Source organism: Chanos chanos, chromosome 9 (assembly GCF_902362185.1).
Source record: "Chanos chanos chromosome 9, fChaCha1.1, whole genome shotgun sequence".
Lineage (NCBI taxonomy): Eukaryota > Metazoa > Chordata > Actinopteri > Gonorynchiformes > Chanidae > Chanos > Chanos chanos.
Genome location: NC_044503.1, coordinates 1,335,817 through 1,355,816, shown reverse-complemented (window position 1 = coordinate 1,355,816; position 20,000 = coordinate 1,335,817). Strand labels below are relative to the sequence as shown.

Sequence of the window (20,000 nt, the reverse complement as noted above, 5' to 3'; positions counted from 1 at the left end):
ATTATTCTAAAACACAGGTTTTTCCATTGTACAACAGATGATTTCATTAAACCTTTCATTACAATGTTTCATTTACCAGGAAAACAGAAAATATTGCACATCATTATCATAAATGACTTTTCAGTTAATTACGTTCAGTAGAAATGTTCCAGTTCTCAGCGCCTCTTAAGGAAACACTGAAAAACTGTGAAATAAACATAATTAGAGTTCTGATTTGACTGTGGCTCTTAATTGCCACCTAACTCTAATGGGCAGTGTTAGATGCCAAAAGCCTGTCATTTTTCTTCAGTTTAATAATAACTACACAAATACAGCTCTTACCTTTCATTATTTAATTTACATCCCTCTCTCACCCAGGAATTAAAGAGTCTTTAGAGTTTAATGCGTTTAGGGTTTAGAGTTTAATGAATTTGAGTAGATTTGCTGTTTACTGGAGTCGGAGTGATCTGGTGAAACGCTGATGTCCAGTAAGAGGTCAGATTGTTGTTTACAGCGTGAAATGGCGGTAAGGTTCTTAATGATGTCACAGGACAATTTTTTCAAACCTGTCGAGGTGGCCCTGACTTCATGTGACCTTCCACCAAATTCAAGCAGTGTGTGTGTGTGTGTGTTTTGGAGGGAGTCACTGTGGCTGCTCACCTCACACTGTGTCTCCTCACTGCTGTGCACCATCCCGCTGACTGATTCACACATTCTACCGTCTCCTCTCTCTACTGTTACCCCCCCCCCCCCCCATCAACTCTACTGCTGTGACGCCCCCTAGCTGTTACCCCCCCCCCCCCCCCCCCCCCCCCCAATCAACTCTACTGCTGACACTCGGTTCGTCACCAGATATGGGCAATTATGAGAGAGAGAGAGAGAGAGAGACTGTGTTTGTGTGTGTGTGTGTGTTTGTGTGTGTGTGTGTGTGTGTGTGTTTGTGTGTGTGTGTGTGTTTGTGTGTGTGTTTGTGTGTGTGTGTGTGTGTGTGTGTGTGTGTTTGTGCACAATCTGCTGTCTGAGGGATTTATTGTTCAAAAGAGCAGTTAAGCCTTAGTAAAGAGAAAATGTGCCCTGCGGTTAGACTGGAGTTCTTTTTTTTTTTTTGCCCTCCCAAGTGTGTGTGTGTGTGTGTGTGTGTGTTTTATTGAAAGAACAAGGGAAGGTTTGAAAAGGAGAGAAAGCTGACCTTAAACAGATATTTCAGTTCTGTCTTCTCCTCTCTTTGATCGTCACGTCCTCGCCGAGCCCCAGGGGAAGCTTGCCGTCTCGTGGTAGTGGCGACTCCGGCGGGGAGGTGAGAGTTTAGGGGTCACCGATTCTTCGGTGCGTGATCACAGAGTTGACTGTGTGCCCTTTAGTCACCCACCACCATGTGACCCAGCCTCCGGCACCCATAATGCAACGCAGTGTCATCTCAAGCGAGGTCAAAAACGAAGTGCAAGGCGTGTGTGTTGAGCGCCGAAGACCAGACCAGCACCTTCCACACATACTGTACACGTGCACACAAACTCTCACCTTGTCCCAGAGTCTCTGCCTACTGTGAAAGGTCAGTTCTTTTCCAGAAGGTTCTAGAGCCCCTGCTGGTCTATATTAATAATGTAAGATTTGATGCAGGTGTAGTAGGACACCCCTCCTCTGTCACTGCACACGCACACACACTTTTATTCCAACCTTGTCCACACTCACACACCTGATTCAGTTCATCACAGTCCCAAGGACCCTGATTACAAGAGTCAGGTGCGTTAGACTGAATCTGGATTAAAATCCTGCTGAAGTGCAGCTTTGCAGGAGGGACTCAGCCTATTGTGTGTGTGTGTGTGTGTGTGTGTGTGTGTGCTGTCCCCAGTAAAGCTCCAGAGACAGACACTTTAATGCCACATGACAGAAATCGAGAGAGAACAACACAGCAGGAGCTCAGAGGATGTCGGCCTTTTCCGACATGTTGTTTTTTTTTCCTCCTGTTGCTTAGACTCCCAAATCTTCATGTCCTCGAATGTTCCTGTCTGACTGAGCCAAGCCGTTTGTCAGCCTCTCATTTTCCCTTTATTAGCGCGTCGCTGGAAGAGCCGTGTTGTAAAGGACAGTCCTGGCAAACAAATCAATCAGTGAAATGACTGTGGGGAAAAAAAATGAGACTCTCTTTAAAGACACACACACACACACACACACACATATACACATTTGATTTTACATTGCAACTTTTTTTTTTTTTACTTTTGTCCCTATTTAGTCCTTAGTAAGTGTGCATGTTTCAACTCAGTTCTATTTGACTTTGATCAAAGAGAAGGTGATTGTTTTGTCTTTATTTGATATTTGAAATGTATCTTTCACTGGTCATCTGCTGACAGACAGCGTCAGGGTCATTCTCTGAGCTTCTCACTGATTTTCAAATATTTTATCTGTGAATGTCAGTCCATCCTCTTCTTTCTCTCTCTCTCTCTCTCTCTCTCTCTCTCTCTCTCTCTCTCTGTTTAACACGAACAGTGTTTCTCATTCAGAGTTTCCTTCTGTTTTGCATCACATCCCTGCATCCCTCCAATGTCAGTCTCTCTCTCTCTTTGTCTTCCTTGGCTTCCCATCCCATTAAACGCCACTCCCTCTCCATGAAGGATTCTCCCTCCTCCTTCTTTTCCTCAGCCTGCACTTGTGTGCAGCGTGTGTTTCCGGGTGAGTGATGACTGAAATGAAGAGTTGAACAGTCAGGCTGTTCTCGGATAATCAGGCCTATTTTCTGAACCAGACTGCTCAAGTCTCTCACTCATGCCAAGATCAGAAGTGCAGCTGAATGGTAAAATGTGGCAGTTCACTTCCAATCAAATTCATCCCAAAACGAGCCAACATGTGGCCTCATAAAAATAGGGCCCAAATGCCCAGGGAAATCTAGATGCAAATGACCATCCATCAATCTGGAAAAGATTTATCTCCAGTGGAATCACTTTAACCCAAACAAAACTACTTTAGATAATTGTAAAAAAAATTCCAAACATTCTCATCAAAATGGGTTGTTTGAATCCCAGCTGTTCTCTGCCATCAGAGACAGAATCACAGATCACTGTATCTGCATCGAGCCAAACTGGGTTTAGAAGACAGATGACTCAGAGAGCGTTTGGACTGGAGCACACAGATGAGCCTGTACTCTGTTATATTTGCGGTGTATTGGATTAGGTGTTCAGCGGTCTGCGGTCAGCGACGTGAGATGAGCTGCATTAGAAGAGTTTTACTGATGGAAGCTGAATGAGCAGATGCTAACCTTACCTCAGCTGAGTTCCTGGCAGGGCACCAGAGAATGTCATTTAGCACAGAGCAGAGAGATAGAAAGAGAAAGTGTGAAGAGAGAGAGAGAGAGAGAGAGACAGAGAGAGAGAGTGAGTGAGCGTATCCATGGTTTCAGACCTAACACATCCATACAGAAAGAGAACAGGCATGTCTCTTAGAATATGTCCTCTTCTCCTGTCTCCTTATCTCTGTGCAGTATCATTTATGATACCTGTTTGTCAGCATCATGTGGCACACATTTCAGCACCACTGGTTTCCCTCCCTTTAAAAAACTGGTTGACTGCAAGACATTTTGCGGAATTGTTTCAGATCTTTCTGCTATTTTTATTTTTATTTTTTTTAAATTCTGTCCACCAGACAGCGGGAGGATGTCCTCCATAGCGGTGCACTGTTCGATCTGAAGGTACGTGTTCTCGCAGGGTTTTTTTTGTCCGACGTTCTGCCAGATATGACAGGTTTTCTGTGAGGTTCTGCAGAAACCGGATCCATCTGGTTGATGGCCAGAGTGCGAACAGCGTGACATTGGCGAGAGGAGTTGTTCTCGGAATGCGACATGAGGAGCAGGGCCAGGGCGGGAAGTTCTAGAAAGCCGTGCGAGGACAGGAAGGCCACGAGAGCAGAACTAAAGCCAAACTCTCCTGTGTTGTTTGGGTTGGCGGGGCAGAGGGGTGATCAGGTGCATGAGAGAGACTAAAGCCACTGGAGAGGCACTCACTTCACCTAAATTGCACTAAAAATAGGAGCAATTCTGATTGGGTAACGCTGCTGCGCTTCAGAGAAAAGGAGTGAATTCTATTGGATGTACTGTCCTGTGGTGTCTTTAATAGAGCCTTATAATGACTCTTTTCTTTTCTGAGAGAAGAGAGAGCTGTTTCTCAGGGTCAAGTTAGTCCTAGTCTTTCACAAAGAGAGCGAGAGCACGAATAAAAGAAGCCATTTATAGGCTTGGCTTGCACAACTTCCCCGTACAGACTGAGGCAGGGTGGCCCTGACGGGGGCTTACCTGTGCGCGCCCTCGTTTACGAAATCACAGTCACAGTCCAACGAGCGACCCGGGATGCATTTTGGGGGCTTCTGTTTGGTCAGTGTTGTGGTTACGAGCAGGTCCAGGCCGCACGTTTGATTAGACCAGCTGCCCTAGCGTGTGTGTGTGTGTGATGCCTGTCTGGATTTCCTTAGACAAGTCTCCTTGTCAAATTGGAGAAATGTCACAGAACACAACAACCCAACCGCTCACCAACGCTGTCGTTCACTTTTAGAGTGTGTGAACGGCTGCTTTCAATCACTGCCAGGGTTCATCTTTCAAATATAGTGATCCGGGGTTTAACTCAGTGCACAGGTGATACAGGGTTTAACTAACCGCACAGGCGATACAGGGTTTAACTAACCGCACAGGCGATACAGGGTTTAACTAACTGCACAGGCGATACAGGGTTTAACTAACCGCACAGGAGATACAGGGTTTAACTAACCGCACAGGAGATACAGGGTTTAACTAACCGCACAGGCGATACAGGGTTTAACTAACCGCACAGGTGATACAGGGTTTAACTAACCACACAGGAGATACAGGGTTTAACTAACCGCACAGGCGATACAGGGTTTAACTAACCGCACAGGCGTTACAGGGTTTACGTAACCACACAGGAGATACAGGGTTTACCTAACCGCACAGGCGATACAGGGTTTAACTAACCGCACAGGCGATACAGGGTTTAACTAACCGCACAGGTGATACAGGGTTTAACTAACCACACAGGAGATACAGGGTTTAACTAACCGCACAGGCGATACAGGGTTTAACTAACCACACAGGCGATACAGGGTTTAACTAACCGCACAGGCGATACAGGCGATTGGTTCTCCCATAGTTCATTTGACTCTGACAGGTCCTGAAGCATTACCTCCAGTCTGTTTATGGCTTTGGATCTCCTCACACATCCATAACAGCCTGTTCTTTCACTGAGTGTTGAATAGATACATTTAAACACTCATACCCTCTCAGATGACTCAGTCTGGCTGATGTGCTAAGAATATAACTGAATGAGCAGAGGTGTGGAATTACGTTCAGGTCACAAATATGAGCATATTGTTCCAGAACTGTCACAGCACTCCAGATCCTCCACAACAGGAACAGAATAACAAACAGCTCCAAATTCCCCTCGACACATTTTTAATCCCCGTCCACCAATTAACGAGCACTCGCAGGCTTCTCCCCACTTCTTCTTACTCTTCCTCTTTTTTTCTTTATGAGAATGGAGAGGATCTTTGTTTTTCTGAGTCCCTGTCTACCACAGGCATGCAGACAACCAGTACAGCAAACACCCACACTCATGAATATTCACCCCATTAATTAATTCACTTTTGTCTTTTAACACAGGATACAGTAAGACAGCAATGTTACTTGGAAGACAAAGAATCATAGCCCAACACCCTCTCTCTCTCTCTCTCTCTCTCTTTCTCTCTTTCTCTCTCTTTGTTACCATGGTTTCCTCCACTTGCCAATTATGCCGTGGGCCCCGGTGTTCCTTTCCCTGGTGCTCTGTAATGGCGGCATACTCAACCACATTCCTCATCACTGCCCTAGATCTTAATTATACAGTCACATGACAGAGGAAATGCTGGGCTGAGCGCGTCGCGTAGAGTTTACACGCTGTCATCACGCAGTGGATGTAACCTGAGTAAAACAGTCACTATCTCTCATCTGCTCTCTGCTGGCTGTAGCCAGACACCTCAGTCCAGGTTGGTTTCATGCTTATTTAACAAGAATTTGTCTGCAAATCTGTAAAATCTCATGACCATTTTGACCAGATTAGTTTAACCTTTCAGCAGGGCACAGTAGGCACCGGTGGCCCACGCTTCATTTGGCGATGGATTGTGCTCCCTGGCATCTGTCAATAAATCAAATGTTTAAGGTTTCTTACACTTTGGGTATAAGTGAGTTAGAGACCTTCAGACGAATGCTTCAGAAACTACAGAACGCGGTAGGGTTCGGGAATTCCAGCCGCCGTGTTATTCTCGCAATCTCGTAAAAACAGGCACGTGGCCCGGCACCGTTAGAATGTGCAACCGGCAATTCTGGATTCAGTCCCATTCTGTGCAGACACGACAAAATTCTCAGACACTCGCTGTCCCAGAACACACTGGCTTTCCAAAAAAAGACGAACAATTGATGCATTGTTGGCATTTTCCAAGGAGAACATCGGTTTTATCAGACTCTGACATACACAGTTTAATGAGGTTCTTCGTTGGCCAGTCGGAGGTGTAGCAGCGATGTTTTTTGTTTTTGTTTTTTATGGTTGAACAAAACCCCGCTGGGAATTTCAGGAGACGGTGCTCATGACCCTCTACCTGACAAATAACCATGACCGGTTTTCTCTGGAGGATTGGCGTCCTGTTTTTCGGAGTCGGTGCCGGAGAAGTGATTAAGTTTCGAGGCGCCGGCCTGTTATTTACCTAATCTCATCCATTTGAGTAAACGTCAATTACAGTGAGATAGCCAGTTGGGTCAAAGCCCTGATATCGTTTTCAGGTGTTGCGGATGTAGCTTTCCAAACAGACACACACAGGCACAACAACACTCACACACATACACCGAGAGAGAGAGAGAGAGAGAGAGAGAGAGAGAGAGAGAGAGAGAGAGAGAGAGGCTGGTAGAGCAAGTCTGAACTAGTCTGACTCACCACAAATTGTCACTGAGCCGACAGGTGGGCAGCTGGGCACTTTGCCACTGTCAAACCAAGTGAGACTAGCGCTAGGGGTCAGATTATTTCATGTGGGGTCAGTGAGTAGGTGGAGGAGGCGGTGCCTCCAGCCAAACTGAGGTACGATGATGTCGCTGACAGAACGTGACCGTATTTTAACGTCGATGTAAACTGCAGACAGAAGCGACGCGGATTTGTGTCTCTGATACTTGCTCTTGTATAGACCACTAAGATGTGTAATAAAACATTAGAGTTGTCTGCTGAGGTGGAACATTAGATTCTGAAGTCTCAGGGAAAATGGAATATTTTAGAGAATGAAGATCTCGTGCAAATCTGATGCAGATGGATGTCTGCAGCCTAAATGTATGAGGTGAGATTGAGTGCATCTGTGGGGTAAGAGTGCTGGTCTAAAATCAGCCCTTGCCTTTCATACTCATAATGATGAGAATTATATGGATAAAAGTGAACTGATTCTAGATCAGCACTCTTACCCTGAGAGAGTTAATACAATCTCAGGTTTAAAGGATGAATGGCGTCAGCAGACTAATGCGAAAATAAGTGAAGAACATTCAGCACATAACTCACTCCTAAGCCAAACACATGAGACCCAGACAAGACACTGGCCTCTCTCTCTCTCTCATACACACACACACACACACACACACACACACAGACACACACTATCTCTCTCTCTCTCTCTCTCTGTCTCTCTCTCTCACTTTCCCTCTCTCTCTCTCTCTCTCTCTCTCTCTCTCTGCCCCCCCCAACACGTTCTCACCGTTCCGGAACCATCTAAATCAGCCTCAGGGCTACAGACTCTCCACTGTTCATATGAAGATGATTGGACAGGAGTCATCATTCATTGCTCTTTAGACATTATCCGCTCCTCCAAACACCGTTAGAACTCCCTGACCTCCTCATGCTCACCTCCTTTCCTTCCTGTGCACTTCGGCTCCCTGCAAAGGAGAGAGTGAGGAAGAGTGTGAAATATGAGTCTGTCCAGCGATGGCCCAGCGCCCACTCCCAGAGCCCTGATTACAACTCCATGGTCTCAGATTGTCTGTGTAGCTGGAAATGATGAGATATTAGTTGGAAAGTGGTCACGGAGATGACTAAGGGGCTCCTGTCTCCAGCATGATTGGTCAAAATGATGATTGATGCTGCGTTGTCCCTCCAGTAGACTAATGTCTGAGCAGTTCACTGATGCTGCCGCACAATCCTATCTTTTCAGATTAAAAAAGAGAAAGAAATTCATGGAAGAAGAAATTCATGAGACAATTAAACATATTAGTGTCAGAATATTTATCCATTGTCTCTGTAAATTAGAACTGAGATATTATCTCTGCGTCTCACTCATGGACTGAGCCTGAGGAATTTTAGAGATGAGGCCTTTGTTTAGAATTTCCCACAATGCCCTGCAGGTTCTGCTGTCTTCTCTCTGCCTGAGCAGTCTCACACCTGCTACAGGAATCATAGGATTCCACAGGAACGGGCTTTGACCCCTTACTGGTCTGGTTTTAACACAGGAACGGGCTTTGACCCCTTACTGGTCTGGTTTTAACACAGGAACGGGGTTTGACCCATTACCGGTCTGGTTTTAACACAGGAACTGGTTTGACCCATCACTGGTCTGGTTTTAACGCACTGGTTTTGACCTGTCTCTGGTCTGCTTTTAACGTGCTGGTTTTGACCCATCTCTGGTCTGGTTTGAAGGCCGGTCAGAGGCAGGAAGACGGACCTGACCTGTCAGAAGAAAAGCAGCCGTCCCAGTTTCGTTTTTTTGATACTCAGGAAGTGAATTTTTTTTCTTTTTGACTCTGCTAGTTCTCAAACCTCACTTGACCCAGTATCTTGTCTCTCTAAAAACTTCTCTTTCATTCGTTCCCTTTCTCCTGCTCTCATTCTCGACAGACAGGATGAGACAGGATGAGCCTCACATGAGCCAACCCCTGTCCCTCACATGTCGCTCTAGATCGAGTGCGTTTCTCTAAAAAACGACCGTTTCCTCCTGCCCGAGCGCTGAAAACTCGTTTTTGTAGAGCCAGTAGATTTTTTTTTTTTTTAGATCAAAAACACTGACAGTGTTGTTTTTGGCGCTCTTGTTAACCTGGGTGTGAGACCCCGTAATGAAGAGTGAGTAGGGTGTGAAGCTAGAACTCTGACACAGGAACCCTCGTAGACAGCAAACTGAATGATATTACTCATTACTTTATCATTTTATAATACTAGCCTTAGACTCACTCTCTCTCTCTCTCTCTCTCTCTCTCTCTCTCCCTCTCTCTTTCTGTCTTTCATATTATTTTGACATTAAGTTAAACAGAGCACTGGGAGCATCCAAGCATGTTTAAATATAGCCCTCCTTCTCTCTATTACAGATGTGTAATTATTGCATTAGTTTTCATCATTTTCTCACTCACACACACACACACACACACACACACACACACGTTGAGAAGCTGAGACTGGTGATTAAAAAAAAAAAGAGATGACAAACGCGTCAGGATGGACACAAACGGCTGAGTGAACGAGGGAACAGTGAAAGGGATGAGTGTTGGACAGGCCGTTATTGGGCTGTCCTCAGACAGACTAATTACACCAGTTCCTACAGAAAATAAGGCGTTTCCATGGCGATGTGGGACGTGAGGTCCGCTGAGCTAGGCACAGACTCAGTCTTGGGAAGGGAAAAAGAGATGGTGTAATTAATCCTCATTTCTGTCATGCTTAATGAAGGCATGTTCTCCTATTGTTTTTAACTTGGAAGCCTTCTGACTTCCACAGCGTACTGTGAGGGAGTAAACTGTCAATCAAAATCATTTAAAAAGGCTTTTTCTCATTGAGACACAAACACACACACACACACACACACACTCTCACTCTCACAGTCAAACTCACGCACACACACACACACACACGGACACACACGCTCTTTCACTCTCACAGTCACGTTCACACACACATTGTGTCATGGTGCCAGATGCAAGTTGTTTTGATTCTTTGCAGTCAGAGTAACTGAAGTAAGCAGACACTCACACACACACACACACACACACACACGCACACACACACACACACACACACGCACACGTTCACACACACGCACACACACACACACACACAGATGGAGGCTGTAGTGAGTGTGTGAAATGTGAGTGTATCTGTGGTAAACAGGTTCATTAAGAAATGAGAGATGTCACTGGTTCACTCTGCGGGTTCTCTGGTCCCCTAGGGCCCTGCATGGGGAAATTACCACCATCTCCAAAGGCAGAGGCCACAGCCTGATACTGTTTCTAGTCTGCCCCGCCTCTTTTTCACAAGTCCCGCCCACACAGAATATATGTGTGTATGTGTGTGTGTGTTTCAAACCTTAAGACTGGCAAATTAAATTAACAGTGAAAATGCTCCAGGTTTTGTTTTTTTTTGTTTGTTTGTTTGTTTTTTGTTGTTTTTCGTCTTTTTTCAGTTTTTCACATCGTGACCGTTTCCATGCAGAATAAACCCAATCTGCTGTCAGTCTATCTCACTGTTCTGTTCATATCAGTCTATCTCACTGTTCTGTTCATATCAGTCTATCTCACTGTTCTGTTCATGTCAGTCTATCTCACTGTTCTGTTCATGTCAGTCTATCTCACTGTTCTGTTCATGTCAGTGTATCTCACTGTTCTGTTCATATCAGTCTATCTCACTGTTCTGTTCATGTCAGTGTATCTCACTGTTCTGTTCATGTCAGTGTATCTCACTGTTCTGTTCATATCAGTGTATCTCACTGTTCTAGTCATGTCAGTGTATCTCACTGTTCTAGTCATGTCAGTGTATCTCACTGTTCTGTTCATGTCAGTGTATCTCACTGTTCTAGTCATGTCAGTGTATCTCACTGTTCTGTTCATGTCAGTCTATCTCACTGTTCTAGTCATGTCAGTGTATCTCACTGTTCTAGTCATGTCAGTGTATCTCACTGTTCTAGTCATGTCAGTGTATCTCACTGTTCTGTTCATGTCAGTGTATTTCACCTCGTCCATACCCAGCAGAAGGGTCATGCCAGACAGAGTCCAGGCCTGCGGTGCTGTTTGTCAGGGTCCAATTCAGCCTCATTCTCCTAACTCAGTCTGAAATGACCTCTGTCCCAGTCTGGTCTCAGGTGTTTATAAAGCCATGTGTTCTTCTGGAACAAATAAGCTTGATGTAGCTGTATAAAAGCATTTGTTTTGTTCAAGTTTGCTTTTTTGTTGATGTTGTTGTTGTTTGTTTGTTTTATTTTGTGTTTTTTTGTTTTATTTTGGGTTTTTTTTTGGCTTTGTTTTTTCTGGTTGTTTTTTTGGGGGTTGAAGGAGAAGACAGCTACCCTTTTGGTGGGGGAGAGCAGGCCTAAAAGATGCTGCTGGCACAACATTGCCACCTGGTGGCAGATCCCATAAATTACAGCCAATTGGAGTGAGTTTTAAATAGCTCTCATGTATTTGGCTTAATGTGAGGCAGAAACCTCGCGACTTGGTTGTTACCTTTCGGCGCTTCTCAGCTAAAACAGTCATGGGTGATCACTTTCTCCTGACTGTCACATGATTGAGTTTGTGGAGAGGGACACCCCATCACCAACACCCCCCCCCCCAAAAAAACAAACAAACAAGAAAAAAAACACTCTGAAGGCAGCTGAACTTACTGCTGTAGGAAACTGTGAGTGACAGCAGCGTGTCTCTCTGTCCTCTGAAAAGTTTCAGAAAATGAAAAATATCATACAGTAAATCTGTACAGTGTCAACACAACATAACAACAACTCCATTCAAAACAGGATGGCCCTCTTAAAATACCACTGAGTGACATCACCTTCTGTCTGCTGTGGCATCAACATGCAGGACACATACATGTTCCCTTTCATCTTTAGTTTTTCTATAAACTGTAATACAGTGATTCTCAGCTCCAGTGAGACAGTGAGACAGAACATTTTCTCTATAGCTGAGGTTTTATCACACCACAGTGACAGTCTGGCTGTACTGTGATAAACACCACACTAACACCAGACATCAGCCTGAGCGTTCAGTCCAGCGGGCTCCAGTGAGCTCTCGCAGCTAGGAGACAGGAGATACTCTGGTCTGCTGGTTTCCACGATGATTGTTGACAAAGCTACATCTGAAATTTTCCTCGCTAAAATGAGACTGCTTTGGGTATCTCACCTGATGCTGAATAAGTTTTGATTAATTTACCACTACAGACCAATAAAAAGAGACAGAGAGAGAGCGAAAGAGTCAGCCTCAGGGAAAGATGAGAGGATCTGCTAACTGAAGTGGTTTTGTTTCGAGAGAGAAAATGTGATGACTGGTGATAGGTGTTTTGAGAGAGGACGTGATTACAGGTGATAGGTGTTTTGAGAGAGGACATGTGATGACTGGTGATAGGTGTTTTGAGAGAGAAAATGTGATGACTGGTGATAGGTGTTTTGAGAGAGGAAATGTGATGACTGGTGATAGGTGTTTTGAGAGAGAGGAAATGTGATGACTGGTGATAGGTGTTTTGAGAGAGAGAAAATGTGATGACTGGTGATAGGTGTTTTGAGAGAGGACATGTGATGACTGGTGATAGGTGTTTTGAGAGAGGACATGTGATGACTGGTGATAGGTGTTTTGAGAGAGGACATGTGATGACTGGTGATAGGTGTTTTGAGAGAGGAAATGTGATGACTGGTGATAGGTGTTTTGAGAGAGGAAGTGTGATGACTGGTGATAGGTGTTTTGAGAGAGGAAATGTGATGACTGGTGATAGGTGTTTGGAGAGAGAGGAAATGTGATGACTGGTGATAGGTGATAGGTGTGAGATGACCCAGACAGCTGCGGTTGCAAATGTGGCAGCGATGAGAGTCGGTCGCTGGGTTAAATAAGATTTATGAAGTTTGTTCCATGGTTATCAGTGTGGAACTGCATATATACTCTGTCTCTCCATCTATCTCTCTGTCTCTCTCTCTCTGCATGTGGTATATGTATCTCTCTCTTTCTGTCTCTCTCTCTCTCTCTTTCTGCATGTGGTATATGTATCTCTCTCTCTCTCTGTCTCTCCCTCTCTCTCTCTCTCCCTCTCTCTCCCTCTCTCTTTCCCACTCTGTTTCTCCACGTGTGTGTTTGTGAGTGAATGAGAGGAGAGGAGATTAATTGTTTAATTTATCCTGACTGGGATCAGAACAATTCCCTCTCACCCAGTTCCCCCTTGAAAGGAATATTAAATCTTTGTTCCTTTGTGGAGAATATTAAACCTTTTCAAACCGTCTTCTCGCTGCTCCACTGTTTTGCCTGCAGCTACACACTCACGCTCACACTCACACTCACAAGCAACCCAGGAAACCTGTCATCGTGGCAACGCAGTGAGTGAACGTTAGAGTGTGAGCGTTATTAAAACTCCTCTCTTCTCAGAGAATTACTAATGCATCTGCAAATTACAATCATTCCTTCTTTCAAACAAACGTATCCTCCAACTAAACCGCACTGCAGCAAAATTGACTTCTGTTTTTCCAAATCCATGCTGAGAAGAGAATAAATTGCAAATGCAAATAGGAGCACAGATAATGTCAGTTACTGGATCGCGATTCCCAGTAATCTTACAGGAGCCTCAGGATGCAGTTTTGGCATCTGCCTGCAGGTGTCCCCAGAGTGATGTGTGTGACATTTTCATAGCTGGACTTACATATGTCTTACTGTAACACGTTTTGGTGTGAGGCATAGGATGCGAACGGTTTCGGTATCTGCAGCGAGACGGCTGCTTCTCTAGCTGTGAGTCCTGTCTCCCTGTCCCTGTCTCTGTCTCCCTGTCTCTGTCTCCGTCACTGTCTCTGTCTCCCTGTCACTGTCTCCGTCTCCCTGTCTCTGTCTCTGTCTCTGTCTCCCTGTCTCTGTCTCCCTGTCTCCGTGTCACTTTCTCTGTCTCCGTGTCACTGTCTCCGTCTCCGTGTCTCTGTCTCTGTCTCCATGTCACTGTCTCTGTCTCCGTGCCTCTGTCTCTGTCTCTGTCTCCGTGTCACTGTCTCTGTCTCTGTCTCCGTGTCTCTGTGTCTGTGTCTGTCTCTGTCTCTGTCTCTGTCCCTATCCCTGTCCCTGTCCCTGTCTCTGTCTCTGTCTCTGTCTCTGTGTCTGTGTCTGTGTCTGTGTCTCTGTCTCTGTCTCTGTCTCTGTCTCTGTCTCTGTCTCTGCGTCTGTGTCTGTGTCTGTGTCTCTGTCTCTGTCTGTGTCTGTGTCTGTCTCTGTCTCTGTCTCTGTTTCTGTGTCTGTGTGTGTGTGTGTCTCTGTGTCTGTGTCTGTGTGTCTCTGTGTCTCTGTGTCTGTGTGTCTGTGTGTCTCTGTGTCTGTGTCTGTGTCTGTGTCTGTGTCTGTGTCTCTGTGTCTGTGTTTGTCTCTGTGTCTGTGTCTGTGTCTGTGTGTCTGTGTCTGTGTCTGTGTGTCTGTGTCTGTGTCTGTGTCTGTGTCTGTGTCTGTGTGTCTGTGTCTCTGTGTCTGTGTGTCTGTGTGTCTGTGTCTCTGTGTCTGTGTCTGTGTCTGTCTCTGTGTCTCCTTTGCTGTCATCCTCTGTAAAATCAGCCTGAGGTCACTGTCCAGCCAAAACATTTTGGACACATTGAGAACAGTCTTTGTCAAGGAACCTTTAGTGAAAGGAATGAAAAACCACTTATTCCACAGTTTTCACTATAAACACAGACAGTCAGACACCTTTACATACAAACACCAAAAACCCACCCAACTGGGCCGCACATATGTACTCTAACATGTACACACACATGTATTTATAGCTCTGATTGCTTAATAGATAACACAGGATGTTATACGAGGAACACAGTCTTTTATTGTGTATTATAGCTGTGAGTCCCTGTTTGCTGAATTAACCTTCTCACACTAGCATTCCAACGGGTCAACTGCTGTAAAAACCTGCCTCATATGGTGTGACACACAGCTTCAGGCTGAATAACTTCCACATCTCTCTCTGTCTCTGTCTCTCTCACTCTCTCTCTCCTATCTGTCTCTCTCACTCCTCTCTCCTATCTCTCTCTCTCTCTCTATCTCTACCTGTATCTCTCTATCGCTATCTCCCTCCCTTTCACTCCCTCTCTCTCTCTATCTCTCTCTCTCTCTCTCTCAGTAAGTCAGAGGTGGGAAACATCGAGACTGAGCTGTTGAGAGATTATCGTTTTGGGCGTCAGCAGCTTATCGAGATATGGGGTCACGCCAGCGCTATCGCCATCACTAAGGTAACGCAACGCCACAGTTTCCCCTCAACGACACCTCACGCAGTCCTACAGTCTGACTGCAGCCAGATCAAGACCTCTGGTTGGTCCATTTCATCTCAGGTGTCTCCTCTGTTTTTATCTGTGAGAGAAAAACGTGTTCACGTACAAACCAACTGGCAAATTCATAAATAACCAACAAACACGTGTGTAAGTGAAATTCCAGAAACATGACAACATGCCTTTTATATGTTTACACTGAAAGCAGATGTCATGTTATTGTTCCTCACAATGCAGGAAGAGGGTGGCACAACCAGTAAAACAACATAAAACACAGAATAAACAGAATCTCAGAGCAGACACAGTTATGATGTAAAAACCCAGATCCCTGTGGGCCCTGGTTTGATGTAGGTTTAACAGGTTTAGTTTGGGCTTAGTTTCAGAGTGTTAGTGATTAGGGCGATTGTTGACTCTGACACACGAGCAGCTCATATAGCCTAATCACAGACACATGTGCTCCACTCATCTCTGTAAACAGATGAAGCGAGAGAGGGTGGGGTCAGGAACAACGTTTCGTCTGTTTCTCAGCAACGATGCGTTCTACTGCTGCTCTTTGGAAAGTTGTGCACTCTACTAGAGAACAGCATTCAGGGCGGTTTTTATTCCAGGCCTGATCTAATCCACTGGATCGCTGTGACCAGAAAGCTCCTGAGGGTTTTTACCATGAGAATCAGGTGTTTGTGAAAGTCAGGCTGAAGCTTGGATTGTAGTGTAGATTTTGACTGTAGTTTAGACTCTGACTGTAGTTTAGACTCTGACTGTAGTTTAAACTCTGACTGTAGTTTAAATACTGACTGTAGTTTAGACTCTGACTGTAGTGTAGATTTTGACTGCAGTTTAGACTCTGACTGTAGTTTAAACTCTGACTGTAGTTTAAATACTGACTGTAGTTTAGACTCTGACTGTAGTTTAGATTCTGACTGTAGTTTAGATTCTGACTGTAGTGTAGATTTTGACTGCAGTTTAGACTCTGACTGTAGTTTAGATTCTGACTGTAGTGTAGATTTTGACTGTACTTTAGACTCTGACTGTAGTTTAAACACTGACTGTACTTTAGACTCTGACTGTAGTGTAGATTTTGACTGTACTTTAGATTTTGACTGTACTTTAGACTCTGACTGTAGTGTAGACTCTGACTGTAGTTTAGACTCTGACTGTAGTTTAGACTCTGACTGTAGTTTAAACACTGACTGTACTTTAGACTCTGACTGTAGTGCAGATGTTGCCTGTAGTTTAGGCTCTGACTGTAGTTTAGATTTTGACTGCAGTTTAGGCTCTGACTGTAGTGTAGCTAGTTTGCTCACTGCCCCTGGGCGATACTATGACACCGTAAATGTTTTAAGGGAAAAATTCGAGAATCTCTCCATGATCTACCTCTCCTCTCCTGTCATCTGTCATTCTTTGCTGTTCACATCATCTCTTTCGTTCGTTTAATCTTCTCCAGTGACTCACAGAGGCACACAGAGGTGGGGGATGAGAAGAGAACAGGGGGCTTTGATCCCGCGTGTCCCACCAGAGGCACCGTCAAGACTGCCCGCCTCATAAAACCCTACAGGCAAATCCAAGCGAAGCGTGTTAGGACAACATTCTGGATCGCCGGTGGGATTTCTGAGGCAGGCGGACAGGTTGACAGGATTAGATGGCTGTGGTCTGCGACCCTCATCTGGGCCGGTCCTGTCTGAGACCTGTCAGCCTGGGCTCCTCCAGACCCACCTGAGGGAGTTTAACAGACGACCGTTTCCTTGTTTAGGCTCAGGGGCCTCTGTCTCTCGATGGGTGTTCGCGGTCGGGCTGAAACCGTATACCGCTCTGAATCGGTCCGACCAAACCACGTCCTCTCCATCAGTTTAGTCTCACCGCAACCACCCAGCAGAACCACCATCATCATACTCAGCTCTTCTCTCCCTCTGGGCTCTCTGATATTACACAGGGCTGGACCACAGAGGCTGCTAGACAAACAGGCCGGTCGCTAGCTCCCGACGCTAACGCTGTAGTTGGCCACTGAAAACCTTGGTAGTCAGGTTTTATAGCCTCATGATCTCACAGAAGAACTATCCTCCAGCCAACGCCGAAAAGCCGTCCCGTGTGTCGTCCACCTCGAAAAGGGTACGAGTTTGGTCCGGGGTCTCTCCAACTATGATGTCAGTGATCGTTTGAGGCTGTAGATAACAGGAAGCCCCTGTCAACGCTCAGATTAACTCACGGTCCCCAGGGTCTGGTCTCAGAGACCCACTGTCTCACAGTCTGAGGGCTTCGCATTCCACAGACGGACTTCTGAGCTCAGGTTGTTTTTTACACAAGTGTGTGCGTGCGTGGGAGTGTTTGAATGTTTGTTTATTCAGGTGTTTGTGTGTGTGTGTGTGTGTGTGTGTGCGCGCACGTGTGTGTGCATGTGTGTGTGCGTGTCTGTGTGCGTGTGTGCGTGTGTGCATGTGTGTGTGTGTGCATGTGTGTGTGTGTGCATGTGTGTGTGCGTGTGTGTGTGTGTGTGCATGTGTGTGTGTGTGTGCGTGTTTTTGAGTGTGTGTGTGTGTGTGCGTGTGCATGTGTGTGCGTGCGCGTGTTTTTGAGTGTGTGTGTGTGTGTGCGTGTGTGTGTGTGCATGTGTGTGTGTGTGTGTGTGTGTTTGTGAGACAGAGATGTACAGGAGGCATATGGCTGTAAGTAATTTACTCTGCTCCTCTCTGGAGATCTCATTTAAAACAGAACACCTTCAGCCCACAGTCCCAGTGTCTCCAAACAGCCATCTCTGTTCAGCCCAGGGCAGCTCCTGGAACAGAGACAGTGCAGAGAAAACAGCCACAGGACCCACTCTGCACCTGATCAGAGCACCATCCACTGATACACAAACACGCCGTCAGGGAACCAATCGGAGTTCAGCAGAGAGAGCAGTGTCCTGTTTAAGTCACGGTCTCTGACTCCTTAATCCTCCATAGATTAGCCAATCAGACGACAGCATTATGTCAGTGCAGAAGGATCATTCAGCCACCACAGACACAACAACTCTTTTATCTGCAGGGTTTAACTCGCACCAGCTCTCCGCCCGGGCACAGGGATCCATTTACAGGGACCAACAGGCCTGAATGCACGCACGCGCGTGTGTGTGTGTGTGTGTGTGTGACACATTCCTGACATATGTATTTTCATACTGACAGTTGTACTTGAGGGTAGCTGTTATGTAAGGAACAGATGGTTGTATGTTGTAGTTGCAGTGTTGCTGTTGTGTTATGTCGGACAATTGTATGTGTTACTCTGTGTGTTAACGATATATGTCATTATTATTAACACGCATTAGCATACATAATAGCAGAGCACACAGTAAAAAGAGGACACACACACAGTTATTCAGGGTATATACACACACATATGTTTGCCCTTGTCACTCAAGCTTGAGAAGTACTCTTTCACACACACACACACACACACACACACACACACACACACACGCTTGATCATTGTGGATGGACTGACTGAATTACCGGGAGAGGTTTCCACTGGTGAGAGAGTGCTCAGAGGTTATCCAATCAGCACACTGAAAGGCTCTTGTCCTGCCAGCGTGACTGGCTGCTGAAATCAAGAGGCATCATTAATTATACAGAACCACAGGACTGTTTAAACAGGAATCTGATTTAATATCACGAGGACCGAGGGACAGGACAATCGAATTCTGTTGTTTTAACATTGTAACTTTCTCCCATTCTTCTTTGGATGTTCTAATTCTAATTCTAAGATTCTAACTCTAATGGAAGTCAACTGCAGCACTAACAGTGATTGGAAGAGAGTGCCTGGAGCCGAAGCCAAAGCCACTGATTCTGGTTAAACTGAGCGTTCTACCAGCTTCCTCTCCATTTCCCTGCCTCCTCTTTGAAAATCTCTGCCTCATCCCCCCGGGTTTGTTTTTTCTCCTCTCCGCTTGTTCGGAGATGTGCTACATGGCCACGTTCATCAGCGCCCGTGTCTGGCTTGATTAATGTAATCTGAAGCCCATCAGCTCCCTGCTGAGTGATCTGATTATGTCTCAGCGTGGAGAGACATTACGATCATAATTGTCAGCGTCTCTGCTCTGAGATGGATCTGCCAATGAAAACCTCTCTCTGAGGACTAGAGCCAAGCTGTGAAGAGTAAAAGCATCTCATTTTAAGGAGCAGAAAAGTTGAGAGTCGAGGATTTGTGACATTTCCTTAAACTGACTCATTCTGTCAAATGAAACTTCAAAACAAATGGAGAGAACCCCCTGATGAGCGTGTGAATGTTTCCATGCGCTGAAGAACTGTGGCAGTGTGTGAATCTGTTGACTGATATTCTGAAGCAGAGAAGTTTAGCTCAGTGTCTCTGTTTGCTATTTAGAGTTCATCACTACCGGGCGTGTCTCGGGCGCCTCTGCCCAGGTCCCAGGAAGACCCCTGTTGTCATCAACAATCCCCAGAGGTCCGCAGACAATGTGTCAGTGGTTGAAGATAAACCTCGGACCATGCTGTCTATTCAGTGCAGCTGACGAATGCGTCGAAAGACGTTTATTTAAAGACTGGATCCTGTGGAAGGGAGTCTTCCGAGTTTCCATCCCTGTTAGGGTTATTTTAATGGCTTTAGCTGTCTTATAAAAATACACGGGAGGCATTTCTCTCTCTCTCTCTGTGTAACACAGTGAGCTATGGATAGAATAACTGACAGTGATGGAGAGGAGAATGGAGCTGGTGTATAAATGGTGTGCTGACCTGAATCCCTCTCCTCCCTTTTGCTGTATTACCTCTGTGTGTGACCTCTTCACTTCTACACCTCCATTTTCC

General features: G+C 45.5%; 1 protein-coding gene across 1 annotated transcript in view; it reads left to right on the top strand.

Moving 5' to 3' along the window:
- Window positions 1–20,000, top strand: part of yjefn3 (YjeF N-terminal domain containing 3) — a 37,596-nt gene that overhangs the window by 7,266 nt on the left and 10,330 nt on the right. The window contains exon 2 of the mRNA XM_030784181.1: window positions 15,069–15,177. Coding sequence (XP_030640041.1) covers window positions 15,069–15,177 — 109 coding nt within the window. The remainder of the gene's footprint in view (window positions 1–15,068; window positions 15,178–20,000) is intronic.